This window comes from Ascaphus truei, chromosome 18 (assembly GCF_040206685.1).
Source record: "Ascaphus truei isolate aAscTru1 chromosome 18, aAscTru1.hap1, whole genome shotgun sequence".
Classification (NCBI taxonomy): Eukaryota; Metazoa; Chordata; class Amphibia; order Anura; family Ascaphidae; genus Ascaphus; species Ascaphus truei.
The window spans coordinates 8,487,357-8,514,818 of record NC_134500.1 but is presented as its reverse complement, the minus strand read 5'-3'; the positions used below and the strand labels follow the sequence as shown (position 1 = coordinate 8,514,818).

Genomic DNA, 27,462 nt, shown 5'->3' with positions numbered 1-27,462 from the left:
CTCTCTGGGTGTGTATGTGTATACCGGTATTACCTCTCTTGGGGTGTATGTGTATACCGGTATTAACTCTCTGGGCATAGTGACCTGACCAGCTTGGGGGGCCGCAGAATTTCCCCGAGCAAGGTGAGAGCTAGGGGGCTGGGCAGCTTCCTCCATCATGAATGGCTGCTGTTGGGTGATGCAGATAATCAGGAGGAGGTGTCAGGAGCCTGGGGGTTGGGCCAAGGAGAGGAGGAAACAGCACGGAGCGGTGAGAGGTGTGTGTGCCACGAGCGCGTCGCACCTTCCACCATTGTACACAGTATTTTTGGAGAAGCTGCCTGCAAACCCTAACACGGTAACCTGTGGCAGTGATGGGGTTAATGCGCATCACTGGGGAGTGGGGTCTTTGTGTATGTGGTGCCCACCCTCCTGTATTACCTCTCTGGGTGTGTATGTGTATACCGGTATTACCTCTCTGGACGTGTATGTGTATACTGGTATTACCTCTCTGGGCGTGTATGTGTATACCGGTATTACCTCTCTGGGCGTGTATGTGTATACCGGTATTACCTCTCTGGACGTGTATGTGTATACCGGTATTACCTCTCTGGACGTGTATGTGTATACCGGTATTACCTCTCTTGGGGTGTATGTGTATACCGGTATTAACTCTGGGCGTGTATGTGTATACCGGTATTACCTCTCTTGGGGTGTATGTGTATACCGGTATTAACTCTCTGGGCGTGTATGTGTATACCGGTATTACCTCTCTGGGCGTGTATGTGTATACCGGTATTACCTCTCTGGGTGTGTATGTGTATACCGGTATTACCTCTCTGGGTGTGTATGTGTATACCGGTATTACCTCTCTGGGCGTGTATGTGTATACCGGTATTAACTCTCTGGGCGTGTATGTGTATACCGGTATTACCTCTCTGGGCGTGTATGTGTATACCGGTATTACCTCTCTGGACGTGTATGTGTATACCGGTATTACCTCTCTTGGGGTGTATGTGTATACCGGTATTAACTCTGGGCGTGTATGTGTATACCGGTATTACCTCTCTTGGGGTGTATGTGTATACCGGTATTAACTCTCTGGACGTGTATGTGTATACCGGTATTACCTCTCTGGGCGTGTATGTGTATACCGGTATTACCTCTCTGGGCGTGTATGTGTATACCGGTATTACCTCTCTGGGCGTGTATGTGTATACCGGTATTAACTCTCTGGGCGTGTATGTGTATACCGGTATTACCTGTCTGGGGGTGTATGTGTATACCGGTATTACCTCTCTGGGCGTGTACGTGTATACCGGTATTACCTCTCTGGGCGTGTATGTGTATACCGGTATTACATCTCTGGGCGTGTATGTGTATACCGGTATTAACTCTCTGGACGTGTGTGTGTATACCGGTATTACCTCTCTGGGCGTGTATGTGTATACCGGTATTAACTCTCTTGGGGTGTATGTGTATACCGGTATTACCCCTCTGGGTGTGTATGTGTATACCGGTATTACCTCTGTGGGCGTGTATGTGTATACCGGTATTACCTCTGTGGGCGTGTATGTGTATACCGGTATTACCTCTCTTGGGGTGTATGTGTATACCGGTATTAACTCTCTGGGCGTGTATGTGTATACCGGTATTACCTCTCTGGGCGTGTACGTGTATACCGGTATTACCTCTCTGGGCGTGTAAGTGTATACCGGTATTACCTCTCTGGGCGTGTAAGTGTATACCGGTATTAACTCTCTGGGCGTGTATGTGTATACCGGTATTACCTCTCTGGGCGTGTACGTGTATACCGGTATTACCTCTCTGGGCGTGTAAGTGTATACCGGTATTACCTCTCTGGGCGTGTATGTGTATACCGGTATTACCTCTCTGGGCGTGTATGTGTATACCGGTATTACCTCTCTGGGCGTGTACGTGTATACCGGTATTACCTCTCTGGGCGTGTATGTGTATACCGGTATTACCTCTCTGGGCGTGTATGTGTATACCGGTATTACCTCTCTGAGCGTGTATGTGTATACCGGTATTACCTCTCTGGGCGTGTAAGTGTATACCGGTATTAACTCTCTGGGCGTGTATGTGTATACCGGTATTACCTCTCTGGGCGTGTACGTGTATACCGGTATACCTCTCTGGGCGTGTATGTGTATACCGGTATTACCTCTCTGGGCGTGTATGTGTATACCGGTATTACCTCTCTGAGCGTGTATGTGTATACCGGTATTACCTCTCTGAGCGTGTATGTGTATACCGGTATTACCTCTCTGGGTGTGTATGTGTATACCGGTATTACCTCTCTGGGTGTGTATGTGTATACCGGTATTACCTCTCTGGGCGTGTATGTGTATACCGGTATTAACTCTCTGGGCGTGTATGTGTATACCGGTATTACCTCTCTGGGCGTGTATGTGTATACCGGTATTACCTCTCTGGACGTGTATGTGTATACCGGTATTACCTCTCTTGGGGTGTATGTGTATACCGGTATTAACTCTGGGCGTGTATGTGTATACCGGTATTACCTCTCTTGGGGTGTATGTGTATACCGGTATTAACTCTCTGGACGTGTATGTGTATACCGGTATTACCTCTCTGGGCGTGTATGTGTATACCGGTATTACCTCTCTGGGCGTGTATGTGTATACCGGTATTACCTCTCTGGGCGTGTATGTGTATACCGGTATTAACTCTCTGGGCGTGTATGTGTATACCGGTATTACCTGTCTGGGGGTGTATGTGTATACCGGTATTACCTCTCTGGGCGTGTACGTGTATACCGGTATTACCTCTCTGGGCGTGTATGTGTATACCGGTATTACATCTCTGGGCGTGTATGTGTATACCGGTATTAACTCTCTGGACGTGTGTGTGTATACCGGTATTACCTCTCTGGGCGTGTATGTGTATACCGGTATTAACTCTCTTGGGGTGTATGTGTATACCGGTATTACCCCTCTGGGTGTGTATGTGTATACCGGTATTACCTCTGTGGGCGTGTATGTGTATACCGGTATTACCTCTGTGGGCGTGTATGTGTATACCGGTATTACCTCTCTTGGGGTGTATGTGTATACCGGTATTAACTCTCTGGGCGTGTATGTGTATACCGGTATTACCTCTCTGGGCGTGTACGTGTATACCGGTATTACCTCTCTGGGCGTGTAAGTGTATACCGGTATTACCTCTCTGGGCGTGTAAGTGTATACCGGTATTAACTCTCTGGGCGTGTATGTGTATACCGGTATTACCTCTCTGGGCGGGTATGTGTATACCGGTATTACCTCTCTGGACGTGTATGTATATACCGGTATTACCTCTCTGGGCGTGTATGTGTATACCGGTATTACCTCTCTGGGCGTGTAAGTGTATACCGGTATTACCTCTCTGGGCGTGTATGTGTATACCGGTATTACCTCTCTGGGCGTGTAAGTGTATACCGGTATTACCTCTCTGGGCGTGTAAGTGTATACCGGTATTACCTCTCTTGGGGTGTATGTGTATACCGGTATTAACTCTCTGGGCATAGTGACCTGACCAGCTTGGGGGGCCGCAGAATTTCCCTGAGCAAGGTGAGAGCTAAGCGGCTGGGCAGCTTCCTCCATCATGAATGGCTGCTGTTGGGTGATGCAGATAATCAGGAGGAGGTGTCAGGAGCCTGGGGGTTGGGCCAAGGAGAGGAGGAAACAGCACGGAGTGGTGAGAGGTGTGTGTGCCACGAGCGCGTCGCACCTTCCACCATTGTACACAGTATTTTTGGAGAAGCTGCCTGCAAACCCTAACACGGTAACCTGTGGCAGTGATGGGGTTAATGCGCATCACTGGGGAGTGGGGTCTTTGTGTATGTGGTGCCCACCCTCCTGTACCCTGAGCCGGGGAATGGGCATTAACCCTTTGCAGTGCAGAGCTTTGCATGCTCTTATATTGCTTCAGGCTGCTGGCTCCCCCAGCACTGAGGAGGTTAAGTTGCACCTCTCTATCGCGCCTGCGGAGCGTGTGACGCTGCACCACAGAACATGTCACTGCTGCCGGTGTCACCTTTGGGGGGGCTTATAATTCACTGTACTGCATTGTCCCTTTTGTAAAGCGCACTATATAAATACAAATATACATACGTGTGTATATAAACCAAAACAAGGGCTCCAGCACACACTGGTTAACAGAGAAAACGAAAGCGTCACGGAATAAGCCAAAAATGTAATAGCGGTAATAATAGAACAATAGGTATCACACTAATATGGAAATGCTACACGACTATTAATGCAGAATATATGGATCTTAAAAAAGCACAAGAGTAGGGGGGAGAGACACAGGGAAGGGGAGTGGGGGAGAGACACAGGGAAGGGGAGTGGGGGAGAGACACGGGGAAGGGGAGTGGGGGAGAGACACGGGGAAGGGGAGTGGGGGAGAGACACAGGGAAGGGGAGTGGGGGAGAGACACGGGGAAGGGGAGTGGGGGAGAGACACAGGGAAGGGGAGTGGGGGAGAGACACAGGGAAGGGGAGTGGGGGAGAGACACGGAGTAGGGGAGAGACACGGGGAAGCGGAGTGGGGGAGAGACACAGGGAAGGGGAGTGGGGGAGAGACACAGGGGAGTGGGGGAGAGACACGGGGAAGGGGAGTGGGGGAGAGACACGGGGAAGGGGAGTGGGGGAGAGACACGGGGAAGGGGAGTGGGGGAGAGACACAGGGAAGGGGAGTGGGGGAGAGACACGGGGAAGGGGAGTGGGGGAGAGACACGGGGAAGCGGAGTGGGGGAGAGACACAGGGAAGGGGAGTGGGGGAGAGACACAGGGGAGTGGGGGAGAGACACGGGGAAGGGGAGTGGGGGAGAGACACGGGGAAGGGGAGTGGGGGAGAGACACGGGGAAGGGGAGTGGGGGAGAGACACGATGAAGGGGAGTGGGGGAGAGACACAGGGAAGGGGAGAGGGGGAGAGACACGGGGAAGGGGAGTGGGGGAGAGACACGGGGAAGGGGAGTGGGGGAGAGACACGGGGAAGGGGAGTGGGGGAGAGACAGGGAAGGGGAGTGGAGGAGAGACACAGGGAAGGGGAGTGGAGGAGAGACACAGGGGAGTGGGGGAGAGACACAGGGAAGGGGAGTGGAGGAGTGACACAGGGGAGTGGGGGAGAGACACAGGGAAGGGAGTGGGGAAAAAAACACTAAAGGAAAAACTGCAAACAAATAAACATAGAAAAAGACAATGGGGGAGGGTCAGTGGGGCAACGTTTCAGGGTAACAACCCTCTCCTCAGGCCCGTTCCCTTGGGTCCAACAGAACCACAAGGTACTTCCCTTAACCCTAACCCCCCCCCTACATGACACAAAGTAGCCAAATAAGAATTAGCTCAGAATCAAGCGCTGGTCAAAAGTCCACAGTATATGCAAGAGTGTATCCAAACTCAACCCGTCCTTTACGTGGGATTATCCGGCTCCTCTCTCTCTCTCAGATTCAAAGGTGGCCGTTTGCACCCTGTACTTTATGATTTTGTATTCATTATTTAGAGTGCTGTCTATAATTGTTTATACGTGTATATATGTGCAGGGACTTGTGTGTGCACTGCACAAGCAACAAGAAATGTATCATGTGTCCCTCACCTGTCCCTGTCTCCCCACATGTCCTCAGCCATCCCTCACCTGTCCCTGTCTCCCCAGCCACCCCTCACCTGTCCTTGTCTCCTCAGCCGTCCCTCACCTGTCCCTGTCTCCCCAGCCACCCCTCACCTGTCCTTGTCTCCTCAGCTGTCCCTCACCTGTCCCTGTTTCCCCAGCCGCCCCTCACCTGTCCTTGTCTCCTCAGCCGTCCCTCACCTGTCCCTGTCTCCCCAGCCACCCCTCACCTGTCCTTGTCTCCTCAGCTGTCCCTCACCTGTCCGTTTCCCCAGCCGCCCCTCACCTGTCCCTGCCTCCCTAACCGCCCCTCACCTGTCCCTGCCTCCCCAGCCGCCCTTCACCTGTCCCTGCCTCCCCTCACCTGTCCCTGCCTCCCATCCGCCCCTCACCTGTCCTTGACTCTCCAGCCATCCCTCACCTGTCCATGCCTCCCCAGCCACCCCTCAACTGCCCCTGTCTCCCCAGCTGCCCCTCGCCTGTCCCTGTCTTCCCAGCCGCTCCTCACATGTCCCTATCTCCTATTGGAATGACTCAAAAACCTGTCCCTTCCTCCCCAGCCATCCCTCACCTGTCCCTTCCTCCCCAGCCATCCCTCACCTGTCCCTTCCTCCCCAGCCAACCCTCACCTGTCCCTTCCTCCCCAGCCATCCCTCACCTGTCCCTTCCTCCCCAGCCAACCCTCACCTGTCCCTTCCTCCCCAGCCATCCCTCACCTGTCCCTGCCTCCCCAGCCGCCCCTCACCTGTCCTTATCTTCCCAGCCATCCCTTACCTGTCCCAGTCTCCCCAGCCACCCCTCACCTGTCCCTGTATCCCCAGCCATCCCTCACCTGTCCCTGTATCCCCAGCTGCCCCTCACCTGTCCCTATCTCCCCAGCCGCCCCTCACCTGTCCCTGTCTCCCCAGCCGCCCCTCACCTGTCCCTGTCTCCCCAGCCGCCCCTCACCTGTCCCTGTATCCCCAGCCACCCCTCACCTGTCCCTGTATCCCCAGCCACCCCTCACCTGTCCCTGTATCCCAAGGCCGCCCCTCACCTGTCCCTGTATCCCCAGCCACCCCTCACCTGTCCCTGTCTCCCCAACCACCCCTCACCTGTCCCTGCTTCCCCAGCCGCCCTCACCTGTCCCTGTATCCCCAGCCACCCCTCACCTGTCCCTGTATCCCCAGCTGCCCCTCACCTGTCCCTGTCTCCCCAGCCGCCCCTCACCTGTCCCTGTATCCCCAGCCGCCCCTCACCTATCCCTGTATCCACAGCTGCCCCTCACCTGTCCCTGTATCCCCAGCCGCCCCTCACCTGTCCCTGCCTCCCCAGCCGCCCCTCACCTGTCCCTGTATCCCCAGCCACCCCTCACCTGTCCCTGCCTCCCCAGCCGCCCCTCACCTGTCCCTGTATCCCCAGCCGCCCCTCACCTGTCCCTGCCTCCCCAGCTGCCCCTCACCTGTCCCTGTATCCCCAGCTGCCCCTCACCTGTCCCTGCTTCCCCAGCCGCCCCTCACCTGTCCCTGCTTCCCCAGCTGCCCCTCCCCTGTCCCTGTATCCCCAGCCGCCCCTCACCTGTCCCTGTATCCCCAGCCGCCCCTCACCTGTCCCTGTATCCCCAGCCACCCCTCACCTGTCCCTGCTTCCCCAGCCGCCCTCACCTGTCCCTGCTTCCCCAGCCGCCCCTCACCTGTCCCTGTCTCCGCAGCCGCCCTGATGATGGAGGAGCTAAACCCCTACACCAAGATTAGTCCTGCTCAGGGATCCGAGAGACACTCCGCCGGGGCCATCATCGGAGTCATTGTCCTGCTGCTGATTATCACGGCTCTGCTGGGGCTCTTCATGTGGTACCGACAGAGACAGAAGGACAAAGAACACGACATGCCCAACGTGTCATACACACCGGCTATGCGTGTCACGGGCACCGACTACGCCCTCTCCGGTAAGGGCCACTGCGGGGGGCTCAGGTTTATAGCTTTCTCCTCACATGGGGGTTAGACTTTTATTATAGGAAAAACGGAAAAAGAAAAACAAACTTTTTAAACCCCCTTTCCTGCCAAAGACGTTCTCTTTACATGTTCTTATATTAGTCTGAGTGTTTCACATAGATTTACATTCTCTGTCTGTTATTCCATCGCTCTGCATGTTATTATATCTCTCTGTCTGTTATTCCATCTCTCTGCGTGTTATTATATCTCTCTGTCTGTTATTCCATCTCTCTGCGTGTTATTATATCTCTCTGTCTGTTATTCCATCTCTCTGCGTGTTATTATATCTCTCTGCGTGTTATTATATCTCTGCGTGTTATTCCATCTCTCTGCGTGTTATTATATCTCTGCATGTTATTCCATCTCTCTGCGTGTTATTATATCTCTGCATGTTATTCCATCTCTCTGCGTGTTATTATATCTCTGCGTGTTATTATATCTCTCTGCGTGTTATTATATCTCTCTGCGTGTTATTATATCTCTCTGCGTGTTATTATATCTCTGCGTGTTATTATATCTCTGCCTGTTATTATATCTCTCTGCGTGTTATTATATCTCTCTGCGTGTTATTATATCTCTCTGCGTGTTATTATATCTCTCTGCGTGTTATTATATCTCTGTGTGTTATTATATCTCTGCGTGTTATTATATCTCTCTGCGTGTTATTATATCTCTGCGTGTTATTATATCTCTGTGTGTTATTATATCTCTGCGTGTTATTATATCTCTGCATGTTATTCCATCTCTCTGCGCGTTATTATATCTCTCTGTCTGTTATTCCATCTCTCTGCGTGTTATTATATCTCTCTGCGTGTTATTATATCTCTGCGTGTTATTATATCTCTCTGTCTTTTATTCCATCTCTCTGCGTGTTATTATATCTCTGCATGTTATTCCATCTCTCTGCGTGTTATTATATCTCTGCATGTTATTCCATCTCTCTGCGTGTTATTATATCTCTGCGTGTTATTATATCTCTCTGCGTGTTATTATATCTCTCCGCGTGTTATTATATCTCTCTGCGTGTTATTATATCTCCGCGTGTTATTATATCTCTCTGTGTGTTATTCCATCGCTCTGCGTGTTATTATATCTCTGTGTGTTATTGTATCTCTCTGCGTGTTATTATATCTCTCCGCGTGTTATTATATCTCTCTGCGTGTTATTATATCTCCGCGTGTTATTATATCTCTCTGTGTGTTATTCCATCTCTCTGCGTGTTATTATATCTCTGCGTGTTATTATATCTCTCCGCGTGTTATTATATCTCTCTGCGTGTTATTATATCTCTCTGCGTGTTATTATATCTCCGCGTGTTATTATATCTCTCTGTGTGTTATTCCATCGCTCTGCGTGTTATTATATCTCTGTGTGTTATTCCATCGCTCTGCGTGTTGTTATATCTCTCTGCGTGTTATTATATCTCTGCATATTATTATATCGCTCTGCATGTTATTCCATCTCTCTGAATGTTATTATATCTCTGCGTGTTATTATATCTCTGCGTGTTATTATATCTCTCTGCGTGTTATTATATCTCTCTGCGCGTTATTATATCTCTCTGCATGTTATTATATCTCTCTGCATGTTATTATATCTCTGTGCGTTATTGTATCTCTCTGCGTGTTATTATATCTCTCTGCGTGTTATTATATCTCTCTGCGTGTTATTATATCTCTGCGTGTTATTATATCTCTCTGCGTGTTATTATATCTCTCTGCATGTTATTATATCTCTGCGTGTTATTATATCTCTGCGTGTTATTATATCTCTCTGCGTGTTATTATATCGCTCTGCGTGTTATTATATCTCTCTGCGTGTTATTATATCGCTCTGCGTGTTATTATATCTCTGCGTGTTATTATTTCTCTGCGTGTTATTATATCTCTGCGTGTTATTCCATCTCTCTGCGTGTTATTATATCTCTGCATGTTATTCCATCTCTCTGCGTGTTATTATATCTCTCTGTGTTATTCCATCTTTCTGCGTGTTATTATATCTCTGCGTGTTATTATATCTCTCTGCGTGTTATTATATCTCTGCGTGTTATTATATCTCTCTGAGCGTTATTATATCTCTCTGCGTGTTATTCCATCTCTCTGCGTGTTATTATATCTCTCTGCGTGTTTGTGTTATTATTTCCTGACGTATACAACAAAAGACAGAAAAGCCCAAAGCTACATCCAATATGACAAAAATACACAGTGAAATACCTATATATCTCTTGAAAAGGGTAATTTAGTTAAACCCTTTGGCCAAAGCGTTATAAGCCTGCAAGCCACATCAAGGCATGACCATTAGCAGGTCCTAACACTACCTGATTACAATTCTCATTTACCTCTATATTTGGAGGGAGAATGATCACATTGGATCTGTGTAAACGCAGTAACATGAAAAAGACCTGCTAACTTGGAAAGTGGGGAGGGGAGAACTTAAACTCTGGGGGGGAGGGCACTAACCTCCAAACAGCTGAGACCAGCTGGAAAAAGTCAATAAACAGCTGTATTGGAGGTTAGTGGCCACTCCCCCCCAGGGTTTAAGCTCATCCCTTTAAGCTAGCAGGTCTTTTTCATGTTGCTGGGCCTTGACAGATCCAATATGATCATTCTTCCTCTAATTATAGAGGTAAATAAGAATTTTAATCAGGTAGTGTTAGGACCTGCAAATTTGATGTGGCTTGCAGGCTTATAATGCTTTGGCCAAAGGGTTTAACTAAATTACCCTTTTTCAAGAGAATATGTAGGTATTTCACTGTGTATTTTTGTCATATTTGGATGTAGCATTGTGCTTCTCTGTCTTTTGTTGTATAAATTTGGCCACGCTCAGTAGCACTCCTTTTGACATATATATAGTGGTATGTTTTGGGGTTTTTTTTTTTTTACTTGCTGGGATTCTGTGTTTATTATTTCCTGACCCTTTGTGTTATTCCTGCTGACTTTCTGTGCGTTACCCCTAAGCAAAGGAAAATAAAATCTTATCTAAACTACGGCATAAAAAGCATGGGTTCCCCTGTCAGTAATTAGTATTATCTATGTAAAACTAGCAGCGCTATACAAGAACAAGGAATTATTATTATTATCATTATTATTATATGGTGCTGGGTTAATGCACTGGAAGTTCCAGAGAGGCTGCAGTGTGTTGAGATTCAATGGCGGTGACTTTTAAATACCCCAGGATCAGCACAAACAGCCTGTTATTTACTCTGGTCCATGTTCCTTGTACGGTAAAGGTGCTTCCCTGCACTGGAGAAGATATCAGCTCCAGAAAAGAAAATGGACTAAAAATGTTTCCTGCGCCAGGAAAGCGCTCCACAGAATACGCAGGCGTGTCTGACATCAGGAACCCAAAGGAGTTACCAAACCTCTCCCCCACACTAGTACAACAATGATAAAGATCTCTACTGGGGTCAGACAAGTCTAGGAGAAATGGTACCACAAACCAGAGATGTCTGAGTGTATCAGAGAGGGTGTGCGGTGTGCTGATTCCTTACTGATCCTGCTGCCTCTCTTGGAGCAGCACAACCCTGTCCCCCTGGCTTTGCAGCGCACTACAGTCCGCTGCGGCAGTGGGAAGGGTTCGGTCTCTCCCTGTTTGCCAGTATGCAGATGTACTTACCCCTGTCCCTCGCATATCATTCCTGCAGGGGCTTGTGGGACGGATCGACGGCAGAACACATACATCATGGAAAATGGCTTCAAAGGTAGGGACATGGCACCGCCACCGTGGGGGGGGGGGGGGTGTGGCCGAGAGGACACTGCGGCAGCGCAGGACGCAGGGATTACATCTTTAACCCCTTGATTGCCAGAGGGGTTAGCTGAGCAGCCTCAGTAGGGCTAATCCATTCCAATGACAACACACAACAAGTAGTATTTCCAATCCTCTTCGCCAGAGAGGACACTAATGCATTGTAACCGCTATCTAACAACCAGCATGTGTCATGGGACGGAGGTAGGACAGTGCGGTGACTGTGCGGTGAATGTGCTGCATGGCTGGCTGCTTCCACATTATTCCCAATCAACATGAGGTTGCTAAGTGAGGCGGCTCCTTTAAGTGGTTTTAAACCAGACTGGAGTTTCTTATCATACACGTCTGGTTTTGCAGTTTGAGATCTGTGCATCATGCAGGTTACACAACTCCCTGTGACTCTCCCACAACTCCCCCTACTAACTACCTCCTATAACCGCTCCCTGTGACTCTCCCACAACTCCCCCTACTAACTACCTCCTATAACCGCTCCCTGTGACTCTCCCACAACTCCCCTATAACCGCTCCCTATACTCCCCCTATTATCTTCATAACCGCTCCTTGTGACTCCACAACTTCCCCTATAGCTTTTCCCTATAACTCCCTCCTACTGCCTCCTATAACCGCTCCGTGACTCCCCCACAACTCTCCCTATAACTCCCTCTATTACCCCATATGCCTCCTCTCTATAACTCTCCCCCTACTACCCCTTATAACTGCTCACTGTGACTCTCCACAACCCCCCTATAACCGCTCCCTATAACTTCCCCTACTACGCCTATAACCGCTTCGTATAATTCCCACTACTGCTGCTCACTGTGACTTCCCCTATAGCTATTCCCTATAACTCCCCCTACTACCGCCTATAACCGCTCCCTATTACTCCCCCTACTACCTTCTCTAACACACTGTTAATCCTCCACAACTCTCCCTATAGCTACCCCTATTACCCAATATAACTCCATATAACCACTCTCTATAACTCCCTCTATTACCCCATATAACCTCTCCCTATAACTCCTCCTATTACCCTTTATAACCGCTCCCTACAACCCCTCCTGTCTCACATACAATAGAAGTCGTCTGGTATCATGTATAATACAGTGAATGCAGTATAGTATATTTCATGCAGGTAGCCTGTCATCGATCAGTATACGTAGCTTGGTATGATGTCATGAAGTACAGCAATTCTTGTTTATTGACACTGTGAAGTATAGTTCAGTTTGATGCCATTAGTGGCGTGCAGCAGGTGGGCCGGTATTGGGCTCTCTAGTAATGCAGATTATCCGACAGCAATATTTCCACTGACTCGGGTAATAGAAGCGATGTAAGTGACATATCATACTGTATATCCATTTAGTCAGAGTCCCAGGTGTCTCAAACTCCCTCTCATGCTATACATTATGTACATTAAGTTTGGTGGAGTAAGGTGCTCAAAGTGTACTATGTGTATAGGAAGGAGGGGAGCACACTCTGGATATTAATGCATTGATTGGTGTATATACTGGGCAAAAAGCAATGGGGCACTAGATACCCTGAAGGCTGGGGTAGGTTGTCCAAAAACAGCCTCCCCTACCTCATTGGGTTGGCCCTAAGTACTCACAGTATTCACTCAGCAACCAGAGTCTCCCCTCCACCGCGTGCTGCTGATGAGAGATGAAGTCCAGCAAATAGAGGAGACTGCAGCGCACCACGATCCAAAAAGAAGAACAGGTCTGGCCAAAAAACAATCTTTATTGAAGAGTCATAAAAGCAAGGGATGCAACCCTTCTACGCGTTTCGTGCCTAGCACGAAACGCGTAGAAGGGTTGCATCCCTTGCTTTTATGACTCTTCAATAAAGATTGTTTTTTGGCCAGACCTGCTCTTCTTTTTGGATCGTGGTGCGCTGCATTCTCCTCTTTTTGCTGGACATTATGTACATTACACTGCGGGGTAGTGTGAATTACAGAGAGAGGCGTCCCTGCATTGGAGGTTTTCACTGAGTAACTGTGATTTGCCACATATTATTCCAGTTTGGGATTACTATATACAAAGTAGCTGCATATTTGAATGCTTATTCTCAACTAGATATTATCGAAGGTGAAAGGTGACAGTGCGCGCTCATTTGCATGTCATTACCCAGAATCCCTGGCTGCAGTGGGAAGCAGTGTATGCTAAGGGATAATGGGGAAGGGCAGGGTTGTCTTAGACATGTAAATGTGCTCACAAGGGATATTTGTATTTACTGAAAGGCCAAACACATTTTCCCTGTTCTATATCCTATATATTGATGCTGAAGATATATGAAGGAGACTTGGATATGAATCTTCTCTCTATAGTTTCTATTCTGTGGCTTCAATGAAATCGCCGCGCTCATGCTACGTGTATTTTCGGGGCAGGGGCATTTGCTATTTGTGCCCACGCATTTCACAGAAAGGATTTGCAACCAGCGCAGAATATCTCATGCAACCAGGGGCGACTCTTAGAATAAGAAAAATGCAGCTCCATTTCATTCTCTCCCGGCCTCCGAGCCCAGGACAGGTCGAGAACAGGCCCGAGCTTTTACTCTGATCGCTTGGGAGTTACCTAGTGACAATGGAGTAGGAAGCTAAAATCTTTCTAAAAGAGACTCGGGTGAATATGACGCTGGGCCGCAGGGTGACGGGATAGTAACAAATATTATGTATGTTCCACTGGTGTGTATTGGAAGGTCAGACAATGTGACACAGGTCCCAGCTGCCTACAGAACCATTTCAATGTGTTTGGCTGTGTGTGTTCCATGCAGTGCCATGCACTCCGTGCCATGCAGTGCTCCATGCTCTGCGCAGTGCTATGTGCTCCGCGCAGTGCTCCACGCAGTGCTATGTGCTCCATGTCAAGCAGTGCTCCGTGCAGTGCGATGTGCACCGCGCAGTGCTCCATTCTGTGCTCTGTGCCAAGCAGTGCTCCGCGCCATGCAGTGCTATGTGCTCCGCACAGTGCTCCATGCTCCGCGCAGTGCAATGTGCTCCGCATGCTCACACATCCTTACTTTCAGGCACTGCTTCCTCGGTCACTCATCCTCATCCTTCACGCCGTGTCCGTTGCTTCCTGGATCACCATGTCACTCACTCACTCACCGGGCGTCTCGCTCTTTCAGAACCGATTCTCGTTAACCACTCACTGAGCTGTAATTAGTCACTCCTAGCTCCTCCTCTCCAAACATCCTCACCCTTCAGACTGCTGCAAACCGGCACCTTCAAACTCAGTATAAAGGCTGTTCTCCTTAGATAGAGCTATACCCCCTTCTCCCCCTCCCAGTAGCCCTCTTGGTCCTGCAGAGACGCAGATTTGTCTGTCTGTGCAGACCCCCTTTTGCTTTTAGCACATTCAGCTTTCCTGCCCCCTCCGTTCCTTGCAGACTTTGTCCTACATCTGCTTCACTTCCAGAGGGTGCAAAATCATGTCCTGCAGCCCCCTCTGCTGGTGACAGCGGTAACATGACATCACCGTCTGCAACAGAATGGCGTGTCCCCTTCTTGTCTTTCCCTGCTTGCCACCTCTTGGATACATCTTTGGGTGCGGCCCCGCTGGCGCTGACCGCGCTGAGCGCACGGTGCTTGCCGCTTTTACTTACATAAATGTATTTGGGCAAATCCCCGCTCGTGCACGCACACTCACTCAAACTTGGTGCTTGTGTAAACAATTTTTTTTCACTTTCCAGCGCCCCCCATCCCCCCCCCCCGCGCGCGCTTGCAAAATAGCAAGGACACTTGGCGCCCATGATTGGAGAGCTGGTGAAGTCACCGCTCTCAAGCATGAGCGCGATCAGCGCCAGCGGGGCCGCAGCTTTTACCTTCACGGCTCCCTTCTCCCCCACCTGTCTCTTCACCTCCTGGGCTTCCCCGCCCCCCACCCCAATTTCTTTGACTTGTGTTTGTTGCTTTTTGCAGATTGTATGAAAGAGTCAGGGTGCAGTTCCAGCGTCTGCTCACTGAGCAGCAGTGAGAACCCTTATGCCACCATTACAGACCCCCCCGCGCAGTCCTACAAACACTCAGAGAACAGCTACGTGGAAATGAAATCACCTGTCCATAGAGATGCCCCATACTCAGATATGCCACCCTCATCCAAAGCTCACAAAAATGTGTATGACGTGGGTAAGTGCCAGCCTCCATGCCAGCCACACACACGTGCATGCCTTCATCTCACTGCTAGGCACAGCTGGGACGTGCGTGGGACGGGTTATCTGTACGTGTAGTTCCTTGTGTGTGACACACTGGGTGTCTCTCTGCTTTGTGTTTCATTCACGAAGATGCTGAAGCTCGGGCCTCTCCCCTGTGCGGCTCTGGTTTTAGTCCATCCTGCTTTGTTTCGTGTTGTTTTCACTCTAGCCCCCTCGTGGTTTTTAGTTTCCCCGGTGGGTAGGAGGCAAACTGATGTAAATTAAACGGAGGGGGCATCGGTGTGTGTGTGCGAAACATGCGGTGAGATTGAGGCTCAGAGTCCAGACCTGAATTGAACACTTCCCTGGTCAGTTGTAAGGAGAGTCGCCCGTCAAAGGCGCTCGACTCCTGTATCCTTTTCTGTCCACAATGCTGCTCCCCACTTTCCCAATCCGGAAATCTGCCTTCGCCTTCTCTCCCTCTTTCCTTCCCTCTCTCTCCACTTCCTTCTCCCTCGCTCTCTCTCATTCCAGACACCTTTCTGTAACACCCGTCACCCTTTCCCTGGTTCCCCAGTGACTGACTCTGTAGGGACATTATTGCTAAACACGGCACTTTCTCCTAGTCAGTCACCTAAGAAAAGCGGATGGATAATATGGGCGAGTGAGAAAAGGCAACAGACAGTTTCTAGTTCCACCTGACCGTGCTTTAGGACGCAGGATAAGGGGTGGTATTGCAGGTGTATATAATACTTTGCTGCGTTTGGCTTCCTGGACACTTTTAGAAAGCAGATCTAGTTTTCCCGAATTGTAGAGAAATTCTCCTTTCTTTAGCGCGACAGTAAACATGAAACACTCCCGGGGACGCCAGCAGGTAACCGGATTTCTGATCACTGCGGGAAGGATTTCTTGGGACATTTTATCTGAAATATTTAGGGAGGGATTCAGGAATGACGAGCTCGCCACATATCATAAGCAAATTAAATAACTTAGTCCAGGCGTGGCCAACTCCAGCCCTCAAGGGCCACCAACAGGTCAGGTTTTCAGGATATCCTTGCTTCCGCAAGGATATCCTGAAAACCTGACCTGTTGGTGGCCCTTGAGGACTGGAGTTCCCGCCCCCTGTGCAGTGCAATTAGCTTCAATGGAAAGATTGAATAACCCGTAACATAAAATGTTTACTTCTTGTTTTCCTAGTGGCTGCTCCGACGCGTATGCTAATCAGATACCTACTGGTCGACACTTTTCTTCTATTAACTGAGGCATCAGCATTACTTTAATAATCTTCTAAAAGCCACAGGCAGCCTCATCACAAGAGACTAGATAAAGATTGTAAAGGGACTGTACCAGTAAAAGGTTTAAACGTCATTTAAAAAACTCGTCTGATCTTTTCTTTGAAGGCGCCAATTAATTAGATTTACGCTATTAAACGCGTCACTGCCATTAGGTCGTTTTGGCGCAAAAAGGAACTGCCCTGTTAATCTGCGGCCTGCAGAGAAGTAGTGTATGGCTGTGTGTGTGTGTATGTGTGTGTATACTGCAGAGAAGTTGTGTGTGTGTGTGTGTGTGTGTGTGTGTGTGTGTGTATACTGCAGAGAAGTAGTGTATGGCTGTGTGTGTGTGTGTGTGTATACTGCAGAGAAGTAGTGTATGGCTGTGTGTGTGTGTGTGTATGTGTGTGTGTATACTGCAGAGAAGTAGTGTATGGCTGTGTGTGTGTGTGTGTGTGTGTGTGTGTGTGTGTGTGTGTGTGTGTGTGTGTGTGTGTGTGTGTGTGTATACTGCAGAGAAGTAGTGTATGGCTGTGTGTGTGTGTGTGTGTGTGTGTGTGTGTGTGTGTGTATACTGCAGAGAAGTAGTGTTTGGCTGTGTGTGTGTGTGTATACTGCAGAGAAGTAGTGTATGGCTGTGTGTGTGTGTGTGTGTGTGTGTATACTGCAGAGAAGTAGTGTATGTGTGTGTGTGTGTGTGTGTGTGTGTGTGTGTGTGTGTGTGTGTGTGTGTGTGTGTGTGTGTGTATACTGCAGAGAAGTAGTGTATGGCTGTGTGTGTGTGTGTGTGTGTGTGTGTGTGTGTGTATACTGCAGAGAAGTAGTGTTTGGCTGTGTGTGTGTGTATACTGCAGAGAAGTAGTGTATGGCTGTGTGTGTATGTATACTGCAGAGAAGTAGTGTGTGTGTATACTGCAGAGAAGTAGTGTGTGTATACTGCAGAGAAGTAGTGTATGGCTGTGTGTGTGTATACTGCAGAGAAGTAGTGTATGGCTGTGTGTGTGTATATACTGCAGACAAGTAGTGTATGGCTGTGTGTGTGTATATACTGCAGACAAGTAGTGTATGGCTGTGTGTGTATGTGCATACTGCAGAGAAGTAGTGTATGGCTGTGTGTGTGTATACTGCAGATAAGTAGTGTATGGCTGTGTGTGTGTATACTGCAGAGAAGTAGTGTGTGTGTGTGTGTGTGTGTGTGTGTGTGTATACTGCAGAGAAGTAGTGTATGGCTGTGTGTGTGTGTATACTGCAGAGAAGTAGTGTATGGCTGTGTGTGTATGTATACTGCAGAGAAGTAGTGTGTGTGTATACTGCAGAGAAGTAGTGTGTGTATACTGCAGAGAAGTAGTGTATGGCTGTGTGTGTGTATACTGCAGAGAAGTAGTGTATGGCTGTGTGTGTGTATATACTGCAGACAAGTAGTGTATGGCTGTGTGTGTGTATATACTGCAGACAAGTAGTGTATGGCTGTGTGTGTGTATATTACTGCAGACAAGTAGTGTATGGCTGTGTGTGTGTATATACTGCAGACAAGTAGTGTATGGCTGTGTGTGTATGTGCATACTGCAGAGAAGTAGTGTGTGTGTGTGTGTGTGTGTGTGTGTGTGTGTGTGTGTGTGTGTGTGTGTGTGTGTGTGTGTGTGTGTGTGTGTATACTGCAGAGAAGTAGTGTATGGCTGTGTGTGTGTATGTGTGTGTGTGTGTGTGTGTGTGTGTGTGTATACTGCAGAGAAGTAGTGTATGGCTGTGTGTGTGTGTGTGTGTGTGTATACTGCAGAGAAGTAGTGTTTGGCTGTGTGTGTGTATACTGCAGAGAAGTAGTGTATGGCTGTGTGTGTGTGTGTGTGTGTGTGTGTGTGTGTGTATACTGCAGAGAAGTAGTGTATGGCTGTGTGTGTGTGTGTATACTGCCGAGAAGTAGTGTATGGCTGTGTGTGTGTGTATACTGCAGAGAAGTAGTGTATGGCTGTGTGTGTATACTGCAGAGAAGTAGTGTATGGCTGTGTGTGTATGTATACTGCAGAGAAGTAGTGTGTGTGTGTGTGTGTGTATACTGCAGAGAAGTAGTGTATGGCTGTGTGTGTGTGTGTGTGTGTGTGTGTGTGTGTATACTGCAGAGAAGTAGTGTATGGCTGTGTGTGTATGTATACTGCAGAGAAGTAGTGTATGGCTGTGTGTGTATGTATACTGCAGAGAAGTAGTGTGTGTGTGTGTGTGTGTGTATACTGCAGAGAAGTAGTGTATGGCTGTGTGTGTGTGTGTGTGTGTGTGTATACTGCAGAGAAGTAGTGTTTGGCTGTGTGTGTGTGTATACTGCAGAGAAGTAGTGTATGGCTGTGTGTGTGTGTGTGTGTGTGTGTGTGTGTGTGTGTATACTGCAGAGAAGTAGTGTATGGCTGTGTGTCTATGTATACTGCAGAGAAGTAGTGTGTGTGTGTGTGTGTGTGTGTGTGTGTGTGTGTGTGTGTGTGTGTGTGTGTGTGTGTGTGTGTGTGTGTATACTGCAGAGAAGTAGTGTATGGCTGTGTGTGTGTGTGTGTGTGTGTGTGTGTGTGTGTGTGTGTGTGTGTATACTGCAGAGAAGTAGTGTTTGGCTGTGTGTGTGTGTATACTGCAGAGAAGTAGTGTATGGCTGTGTGTGTATGTATACTGCAGAGAAGTAGTGTGTGTGTATACTGCAGAGAAGTAGTGTGTGTATACTGCAGAGAAGTAGTGTATGGCTGTGTGTGTATGTGCATACTGCAGAGAAGTAGTGTGTGTGTGTGTGTGTGTGTGTGTGTGTGTGTGTGTGTGTGTGTATACTGCAGAGAAGTAGTGTGTGTGTGTGTGTGTGTGTGTGTGTGTGTGTGTGTATACTGCAGAGAAGTAGTGTTTGGCTGTGTGTGTGTATACTGCAGAGAAGTAGTGTGTGTATACTGCAGAGAAGTAGTGTATGGCTGTGTGTGTGTATACTGCAGAGAAGTAGTGTATGGCTGTGTGTGTGTATATACTGCAGACAAGTAGTGTATGGCTGTGTGTGTGTATATACTGCAGACAAGTAGTGTATGGCTGTGTGTGTGTATATACTGCAGACAAGTAGTGTATGGCTGTGTGTGTGTATATTACTGCAGACAAGTAGTGTATGGCTGTGTGTGTGTATATACTGCAGACAAGTAGTGTATGGCTGTGTGTGTATGTGCATACTGCAGAGAAGTAGTGTGTGTGTGTGTGTGTGTGTGTGTGTGTGTGTGTGTGTGTATACTGCAGAGAAGTAGTGTGTGTGTGTGTGTGTGTGTGTGTGTGTGTGTGTGTATACTGCAGAGAAGTAGTGTTTGGCTGTGTGTGTGTATACTGCAGAGAAGTAGTGTGTGTATACTGCAGAGAAGTAGTGTATGGCTGTGTGTGTGTATACTGCAGAGAAGTAGTGTATGGCTGTGTGTGTGTATATACTGCAGACAAGTAGTGTATGGCTGTGTGTGTGTATATACTGCAGACAAGTAGTGTATGGCTGTGTGTGTGTATATACTGCAGACAAGTAGTGTATGGCTGTGTGTGTGTATATTACTGCAGACAAGTAGTGTATGGCTGTGTGTGTGTGTGTATATACTGCAGACAAGTAGTGTATGGCTGTGTGTGTGTGTATACTGCAGATAAGTAGTGTATGGCTCTATGTGTGTATACTGCAGAGAAGTAGTGTATGGCTGTGTGTGTATACTGAAGAGAAGTAGTGTATGGCTGTGTGTGTATACTGCAGAGAAGTAGTGTATGGCTGTGTATATACTGCAGAGAAGTAGTGTATGGCTGTGTGTGTATACTGCAGAGAAGTAGTGTATGGCTGTGTGTGTATACTGCAGAGAAGTAGTGTATGGCTGTGTGTGTATGTATACTGCAGAGAAGTAGTGTATGGCTGTGTGTGTATACTGCAGAGAAGTAGTGTATGGCTGTGTGTGTGTGTGTATACTGCAGAGAAGTAGTGTATGGCTGTGTGTGTATACTGCAGAGAAGTAGTGTATGGCTGTGTATATACTGCAGAGAAGTAGTGTATGGCTGTGTATATACTGCAGAGAAGTAGTGTATGGCTGTGTGTGTGTGTATACTGCAGAGAAGTGGTGTATGGCTGTGTGTGTGTATACTGCAGAGAAGTGGTGTATGGCTGTGTGTGTGTGTATATACTGCAGAGAAGTAGTGTATGGCTGTGTGTATACTGCAGAGAAGTAGTGTATGGCTGTGTGTATACTGCAGAGAAGTAGTGTATGGCTGTGTGTGTGTATACTGCAGAGAAGTAGTGTATGGCTGTGTGTATACTGCAGAGAAGTAGTGTATGGCTGTGTGTATATACTGCAGAGAAGTAGTGTATGGCTGTGTGTGTGTATACTGCAGAGAAGTAGTGTATGGCTGTGTGTATACTGCAGAGAAGTAGTGTATGGCTGTGTGTATATACTGCAGAGAAGTAGTGTATGGCTGTGTGTATATACTGCAGAGAAGTAGTGTATGGCTGTGTGTATACTGCAGAGAAGTAGTGTATGGCTGTGTGTATATACTGCAGAGAAGTAGTGTATGGCTGTGTGTATACTGCAGAGAAGTAGTGTATGGCTGTGTGTATATACTGCAGAGAAGTAGTGTATGGCTGTGTGTGTATACTGCAGAGAAGTAGTGTATGGCTGTGTGTGTATGCTGCAGAAAAGTAGTGTATGGCTGTGTGTGTGTGTATACTGCAGAGAAGTAGTGTATGGCTGTGTGAATACTGCAGAGAAGTAGTGTATGGCTGTGTGTGTATGCTGCAGAAAAGTAGTGTATGGCTGTGTGTGTGTGTATACTGCAGAGAAGTAGTGTATGGCTGTGTGAATACTGCAGAGAAGTAGTGTATGGCTGTGTGTGTATACTGCAGAGAAGTAGTGTATGGCTGTGTGTGTATGGGTGTGTGTGTGTGTGTGTGTGTATATATACTGCAGAGAAGTAGTGTATGGCTGTGTGTGTGTGTGTGTATATACTGCAGAGAAGTAGTGTATGGCTGTGTGTGTGTGTGTGTCTGTGTGTGTATACTGCAGAGAAGTAGTGTATGGCTCTATGTGTGTATACTGCAGAGAAGTAGTGTATGGCTGTGTGTGTGTGTGTGTGTGTGTGTGTGTCTGTGTGTATATACTGCAGAGAAGTAGTGTATGGCTCTGTGTGTATACTGCAGAGAAGTAGTGTATGTGTGTGTGTGTGTGTGTGTGTGTGTGTGTGTGTGTGTGTGTGTGTGTGTGTGTGTGTGTTGTAGATAAGTAGGCTGGTTAATGGTGTTTGTATTTCACCGAGATAAAACTTAACTGCTTACACCAAAGGCAGAATTTCTACCAGGGCAAGAGATGTTCAGGAGTTAGGTTACCCCTGGAGGTGCAAGCGGGAGCGTAACCCAACCTTACTTTGTTGTGGAACAAATTGTTGTTTGGGGGTGCAGAAAAATGTTCTGTTCTTTATAAGGAAATTCCTAAATGTAGCAGCACCCCTCGTCCCGAACCCCTATCGCCCCCTTTGCCCTTCATGCCGAGCCCCTCTTCCCTGCACCTCTCATCCCGAGCCCCTATCTTCCCCTCCAGCCCTCATCCCAAGCCCTTTCCCCCCTCGCCCACTCATCCCGAGGCCCCTACATCTCTCACCCCTCACTGTTCCCCCCCCACCCTTCAGGGCCCCTCAACTGCTGCCACTCCTCTCCCCCACCCTGAGGGCTCTTCCCTCCCCATTAAAACATATTTATCTGTCCAGAACCTTTCAAATGTCACCGATTTGGGTCCTTTGAATTCTGACCCGCACATGGAGCAAACCGCAAGCACCAAATGGTGCTGAATATATTGTAGGGTGAGCAGGAAAAGACATGGCCGGGTGTACCGTTGTGGTCAGTCTGTCTCACTCTCCCCTCTTGCCTTGTCCACAGAGCCCACACTCAGCCTGCTCCAGGAAGCCCAGCATCAGATCCCCAACTACATGCAGAACCCGTACGACCTGCCACGGAACAGCCACATCCCCAGCCACTACGACCTGCTCCCCGTCCGGCTCAGCCCGTCTCACGGGACGTTCTGGGACAAGCAGTCATAAAGAAGCAAAGGACAATAACGGCTGGAGACCCCACGCATTCCGCATTCAATGGGACACCTGATGCATGCATGATGTCATTAAGGGACGTTTTATACCTATTGGATGTATCTATAGATAGTGACTGTGTGTGCGTATATATATGCACTGTGTATGAACAATCACACCAGCTGTCACTCCCTCCCAAGTGGTATATATGGGAGGGAGGTGACCCAATGCGGGAGGGACACGAGTAATAACCTGGTGACAGAGAGTTTAAAAAAAACACACCTTTCTGATGCGTTACCAACCCAGGAGCCTGCATTTTATACACACACGTTCACGTACACCAAGTGTAAATAGTTAAATACATGTATATAGAGAGTAAAGCAAAGCAGGAACCATCTCCTCCCCTAAGCAGCTGTGTATAAGGGAAGCGCACCTCCGTGTACACCAGAGAGCAAGATGCTAACTGTGCCAAAAGTTACAGCCGAGAGATGGAAGAGGTAACAAGGACCGCACTGCTTGTTCGGGTCTCCGCAGTGTCATTCAACGAGCAAGGAAATGACTCCCCTGCCAGATTCTTTTTAAATCGCACCCAGCACTGGGAGATCCAGTACTGGGAGATCCAGCACTGGGAGATCCAGCACTGGGAGATCCAGCACTGGGAGATGCAGCACTGGGAGATGCAGCACTGGGAGATGCAGCACTGGGAGATGCAGCACTGGGAGATGCAGCACTGGGAGATGCAGCACTGGGAGATGCAGCACTGGGAGATGCAGCACTGGGAGATGCAGCACTGGGAGATGCAGCACTGGGAGATGCAGCACTGGGAGATCCAGCACTGGGAGATCCAGCAGAGAGGATTAATCACACAATGGGACTGCTCTGGTATGAACCCTTCCACGACTCTGAGATCTACACCAGTTATGTTACCATGGGCTGGTGAGGCTGGCTGGGGGGGCACAGAAAGGCACGATGTCAGATAATGACCCTCGTGGCCAAAACACAGGGGCAGCGGCATCTCTCAATAAGAAATGTAACCAAATATATGAAATTAAATGACCTCAGGAAAACAAATCCTTTGTGACAGGAGATAAAATATATAAAAAAAAGAGATCATTTTTATCAACATCTCCACAACACGTAACAAAAAAACACCAGTTTCTTTTATTCCAATGTTTTCCATCGGATTTTCCAAATAAATCAGGTGCTTTTTTTTTTTTGCAGTCTTTTTAATAAGTAACCTCCATAAAACCATGGAAACGTAGGAGGATAGTGGTCACCCACTACTGGTGTTCAACAACACCTCCAGCAACTCCTGATGCTATGTATCTGCCCTCCCAGTGAGTTAGGAATTAAGCATACAGTACGTGGGGTTTTGTTACTGGACCGAGATCCGGACCCCCACCCCCCCCGGTCATCGGGACTTTATCCTACATCTAATGCAAGTGAGTGCACTTACAGGAAAAAGTATACACATTCTGAGTGCACACTGTCCTACAAGGAGGTATATAAGACAGTATATATACTGCCATTGATCATCTCTCTAGTTTTTGAGAATACCATGCAGGGAGTAAGAATGCATGCAGGGAGTCACCGGGATAAATTCTGCTCCAGGAGGAGAAAGAACACAAGTCCACCCGCTGATTAATAGCCAATAACCGTTATGCAAAAAGTAGCCTGCGTTGTGTGGCTGCGCACACAGCACAAGTAACTCAAGTAAATAAAAGCATTGAAAAAATCCCCATATAGTATTACACACTCACACGGGCCGACACAGATCCATGATCATGAGCTTTATACCCAAAACATCTGGTCTGTGTCCGTCTACCAGACATGGGGAGTGTTTTTTTCGCAGCTTTATTTACATGTAATAGACTGGTACCGTGTTTTTTGTATCGCTTTTTTTTTTTAGGTACCTACAATACAGATTTATCAGCTGGTGGACGTGTAATATTTTGCACGCCAGGTGCAGATTTGATGCATGGAAAATATACACAAACAAATTATGAAGCGACAGAAACCCTCCACTGTACATTGTATAGTATTAATAAATAACACGAGCACATTCCCCCGTCTCAGACAGGCCTCCAAACCTACCTTACAGTATAATCACACGGCCTACTCCGCTCCCACTGCAGCCAGGGATTCTGGGTAACATGCAAATGAGCGCTCAGTCATGGCTACAAAGACACAGTGGAAAGGTTTTTTGCAGTGGGAGCTAAGGCAGGTTTGGGGAATGTCCTCATAAGTGTGCTTTGTGCTTGAAGATGTAAAAGCAGGAGTGGCCAAGCCCGGTGCCTATGAATCAGGATAAGTCACTGACACCTCACAGCTGTTGATGACGCCCAATCCGAACCTCGTTTCACAAAGTGATTGGCTGGCGTGGGTGTGACGAGTCATCAACCTAGTCTGTGACGCGCACTTACACAACCACTCCTGCACATCTCTGCCGATCAGAGCACAGCACACGCCGCTGCCGGAAGGTACAATGTGACAAATATAGAAGTATCAGCGACGCTTGTGGCACACGCGCTTGTAACACTCCAGACTTCTGCTTGTGTCGCACGCGCTTGTAACACTCCAGACTTCTGCTTGTATCGCACGCGCTTGTAACACTCCAGACTTCTGCTTGTGTCGCACGCGCTTGTAACACTCCAGACTTCTGCTTGTGTTTTATAGGTTCACAAAAATACTGTAATGAGAATTTTTCATGCACAAAACCTCCACGTTCTGAAAACAGCCAAAGCACCCTAAAATATTCAGCCCTTCATTTTCTTTCTGCATTTTCCTTGTGAATCGGATCCCACCACCTTTCACTAGGGCAGGGGTGTGCTCAACTCCAGTCCTCAAGCCACCTGCCTCAAACAGGTCAGGTTTTCAAGATATCCCAGCTTCAGTACAGGTGGCTCCATCACTGAGCCTCTGAAAGAGCCACCTGTGCTGAGCTGGGATACCCTGAAAACCTGACCTGTTGGCGGGGCTTGAGCACCCCTGCACGTGGGGAGCTGCGGAATGCTCATGAAGACGGGAGACTGCAATGTTGTAAGACTTGTTATGAAATTCACGCTCACTTCCCTCCGCATTTTTTGTGTTTTTTTTTTTTTTGCATGAACGAACATTTGCTGCAAGTTTCACAACGTCCTGCGAAATTCAAACATTGCAACACTGACCTCCCCCCCCCAAAAAAAAATTGGCACACTTAGAAGCCAAACGAAATCCCAAAGAGAGATTAGCACCTCATGTTCATATTTTTTTTTTTAGGGTTAATCTGTCTTTGGTGAATGTAAAAATTAATAATTCACCAACACCATGATTATTCGCCAGTCTCACCCATCTCCGATCGTTACAGCAGCAAACACCTCAACCCAGCAGATCGACAGTGCCGTAAAGGTAACCCAACCTCCCTGGAGGTTTGTAGGCTCTGTTTGCTAAATAAAACACACCTCATGCACAAAACTGCACAAAATGTTCCGTTTGGGTAAAGATTCCTCGGACTGACACTGCAATACTTTCTTTTTGTTTTCTCTTCTTTTTCTAACATTGTGTCAAGGACTTATGCCTTGTTCGAAATAAATTGACTTTCACTCAACACGAGTTTCCTTTTGTTCTGTGAATGTAGCAATTTGTTATTTTTTTTTTCTCTTAACGCTGCTTGGGAAAGAACTCTGGGTTCATCTACCTGGCGCCCGCGGGGCTGACAGCGCGACGCGTGTTCAACGCAGTAATGCCCCAGCGCCCGCACTGCCCTCACTTCCCTCCTGCGGCATTGTTACCCCGACGACTGTTTTGTGAAACGTATCGGGGATGGAGGCTGGTTACAAAGTGATTGCGAGTTAGCTCTTAAAAAATATATATATTTGTCATTTCGCTGCCGCAATAATAAATGTGTATCGTTTCTCTTCATAGAGACATTCCCTCCCTCAAACCAACCAAAAGAATTCCGGGGGGGAGGGGGATAAGGATTTTAAGTGGTTACTACTATTAAAGGCAGAAACCGATGGACAATATATCAGACAAGTAGACTTTTTGCTGCTTTACAAACACAATATGCAACAATTACACTTGAAGTGATTAGTCCCTCCTAGGGACAAAGTGTACTAATGGCAGTGACATGGTTAAGGGGTCAGTCCCTCCTAGGGACAAAGTGTACTAATGGCAGTGACATGGTTAAGGGGTCAGTCCCTCCTAGGGACAAAGTGTACTAATGGCAGTGACATGGTTAAGGGGTCAGTCCCTCCTAGGGGCAAAGTGTACTAATGGCAGTGACATGGTTAAGGGGTCAGTACCTCCTAGGGGCAAAGTGTAGTTTAGGGGTTACTTTTTCTCCTGCTCCCTAGTGTGACGTCATTATGGGGGAGATTCACTAAGCGCCGATATGAGACTTCGCACCTGACGCAGGCGTGTTACATGCTATTCGAGTCAATGGCAGCTAACCCCGTATTGGGTGCGCTAAGTGTCGGAACTTAGCCATTCGCCCCGTTTGCCTATGCAAACTCTTGAACAAAGGCCCTCCCTTTCCCCCTCCCCTTATAGTTATTGGGATAAAGGTAGAGGGAACATTTATTTGACACTACCGCATTTTATTTTATTTTTAATTATTTACAACATGGGATTGCAATAAGAAAATCAACCTTCCCAAATTTCCCAACTGTAAATAATTTCCTAACCCTTCGTTGGAAAAACAAAGACGACCAAGTACCATTGT

At 48.0% G+C, this 27,462-nt stretch overlaps 1 protein-coding gene across 4 annotated transcripts in view; it reads left to right on the top strand.

The window, feature by feature from the left end:
* Positions 1-26,346, top strand: part of MEGF11 (multiple EGF like domains 11) — a 171,167-nt gene extending 144,821 nt beyond the window's left edge. For 3 of the 4 annotated variants that reach the window (XM_075575360.1, XM_075575361.1, XM_075575359.1), the window contains 4 exons: positions 7,302-7,535; positions 11,225-11,281; positions 15,239-15,445; positions 22,615-26,346. In XM_075575360.1, the coding sequence (XP_075431475.1) occupies positions 7,302-7,535; positions 11,225-11,281; positions 15,239-15,445; positions 22,615-22,775 (659 nt within the window). In that variant the 3' untranslated portion in view covers positions 22,776-26,346. The remainder of the gene's footprint in view (positions 1-7,301; positions 7,536-11,224; positions 11,282-15,238; positions 15,446-22,614) is intronic. The other variant, XM_075575363.1, reaches the window with a different exon arrangement.
* Positions 26,347-27,462: the final 1,116 nt, after the last annotated feature.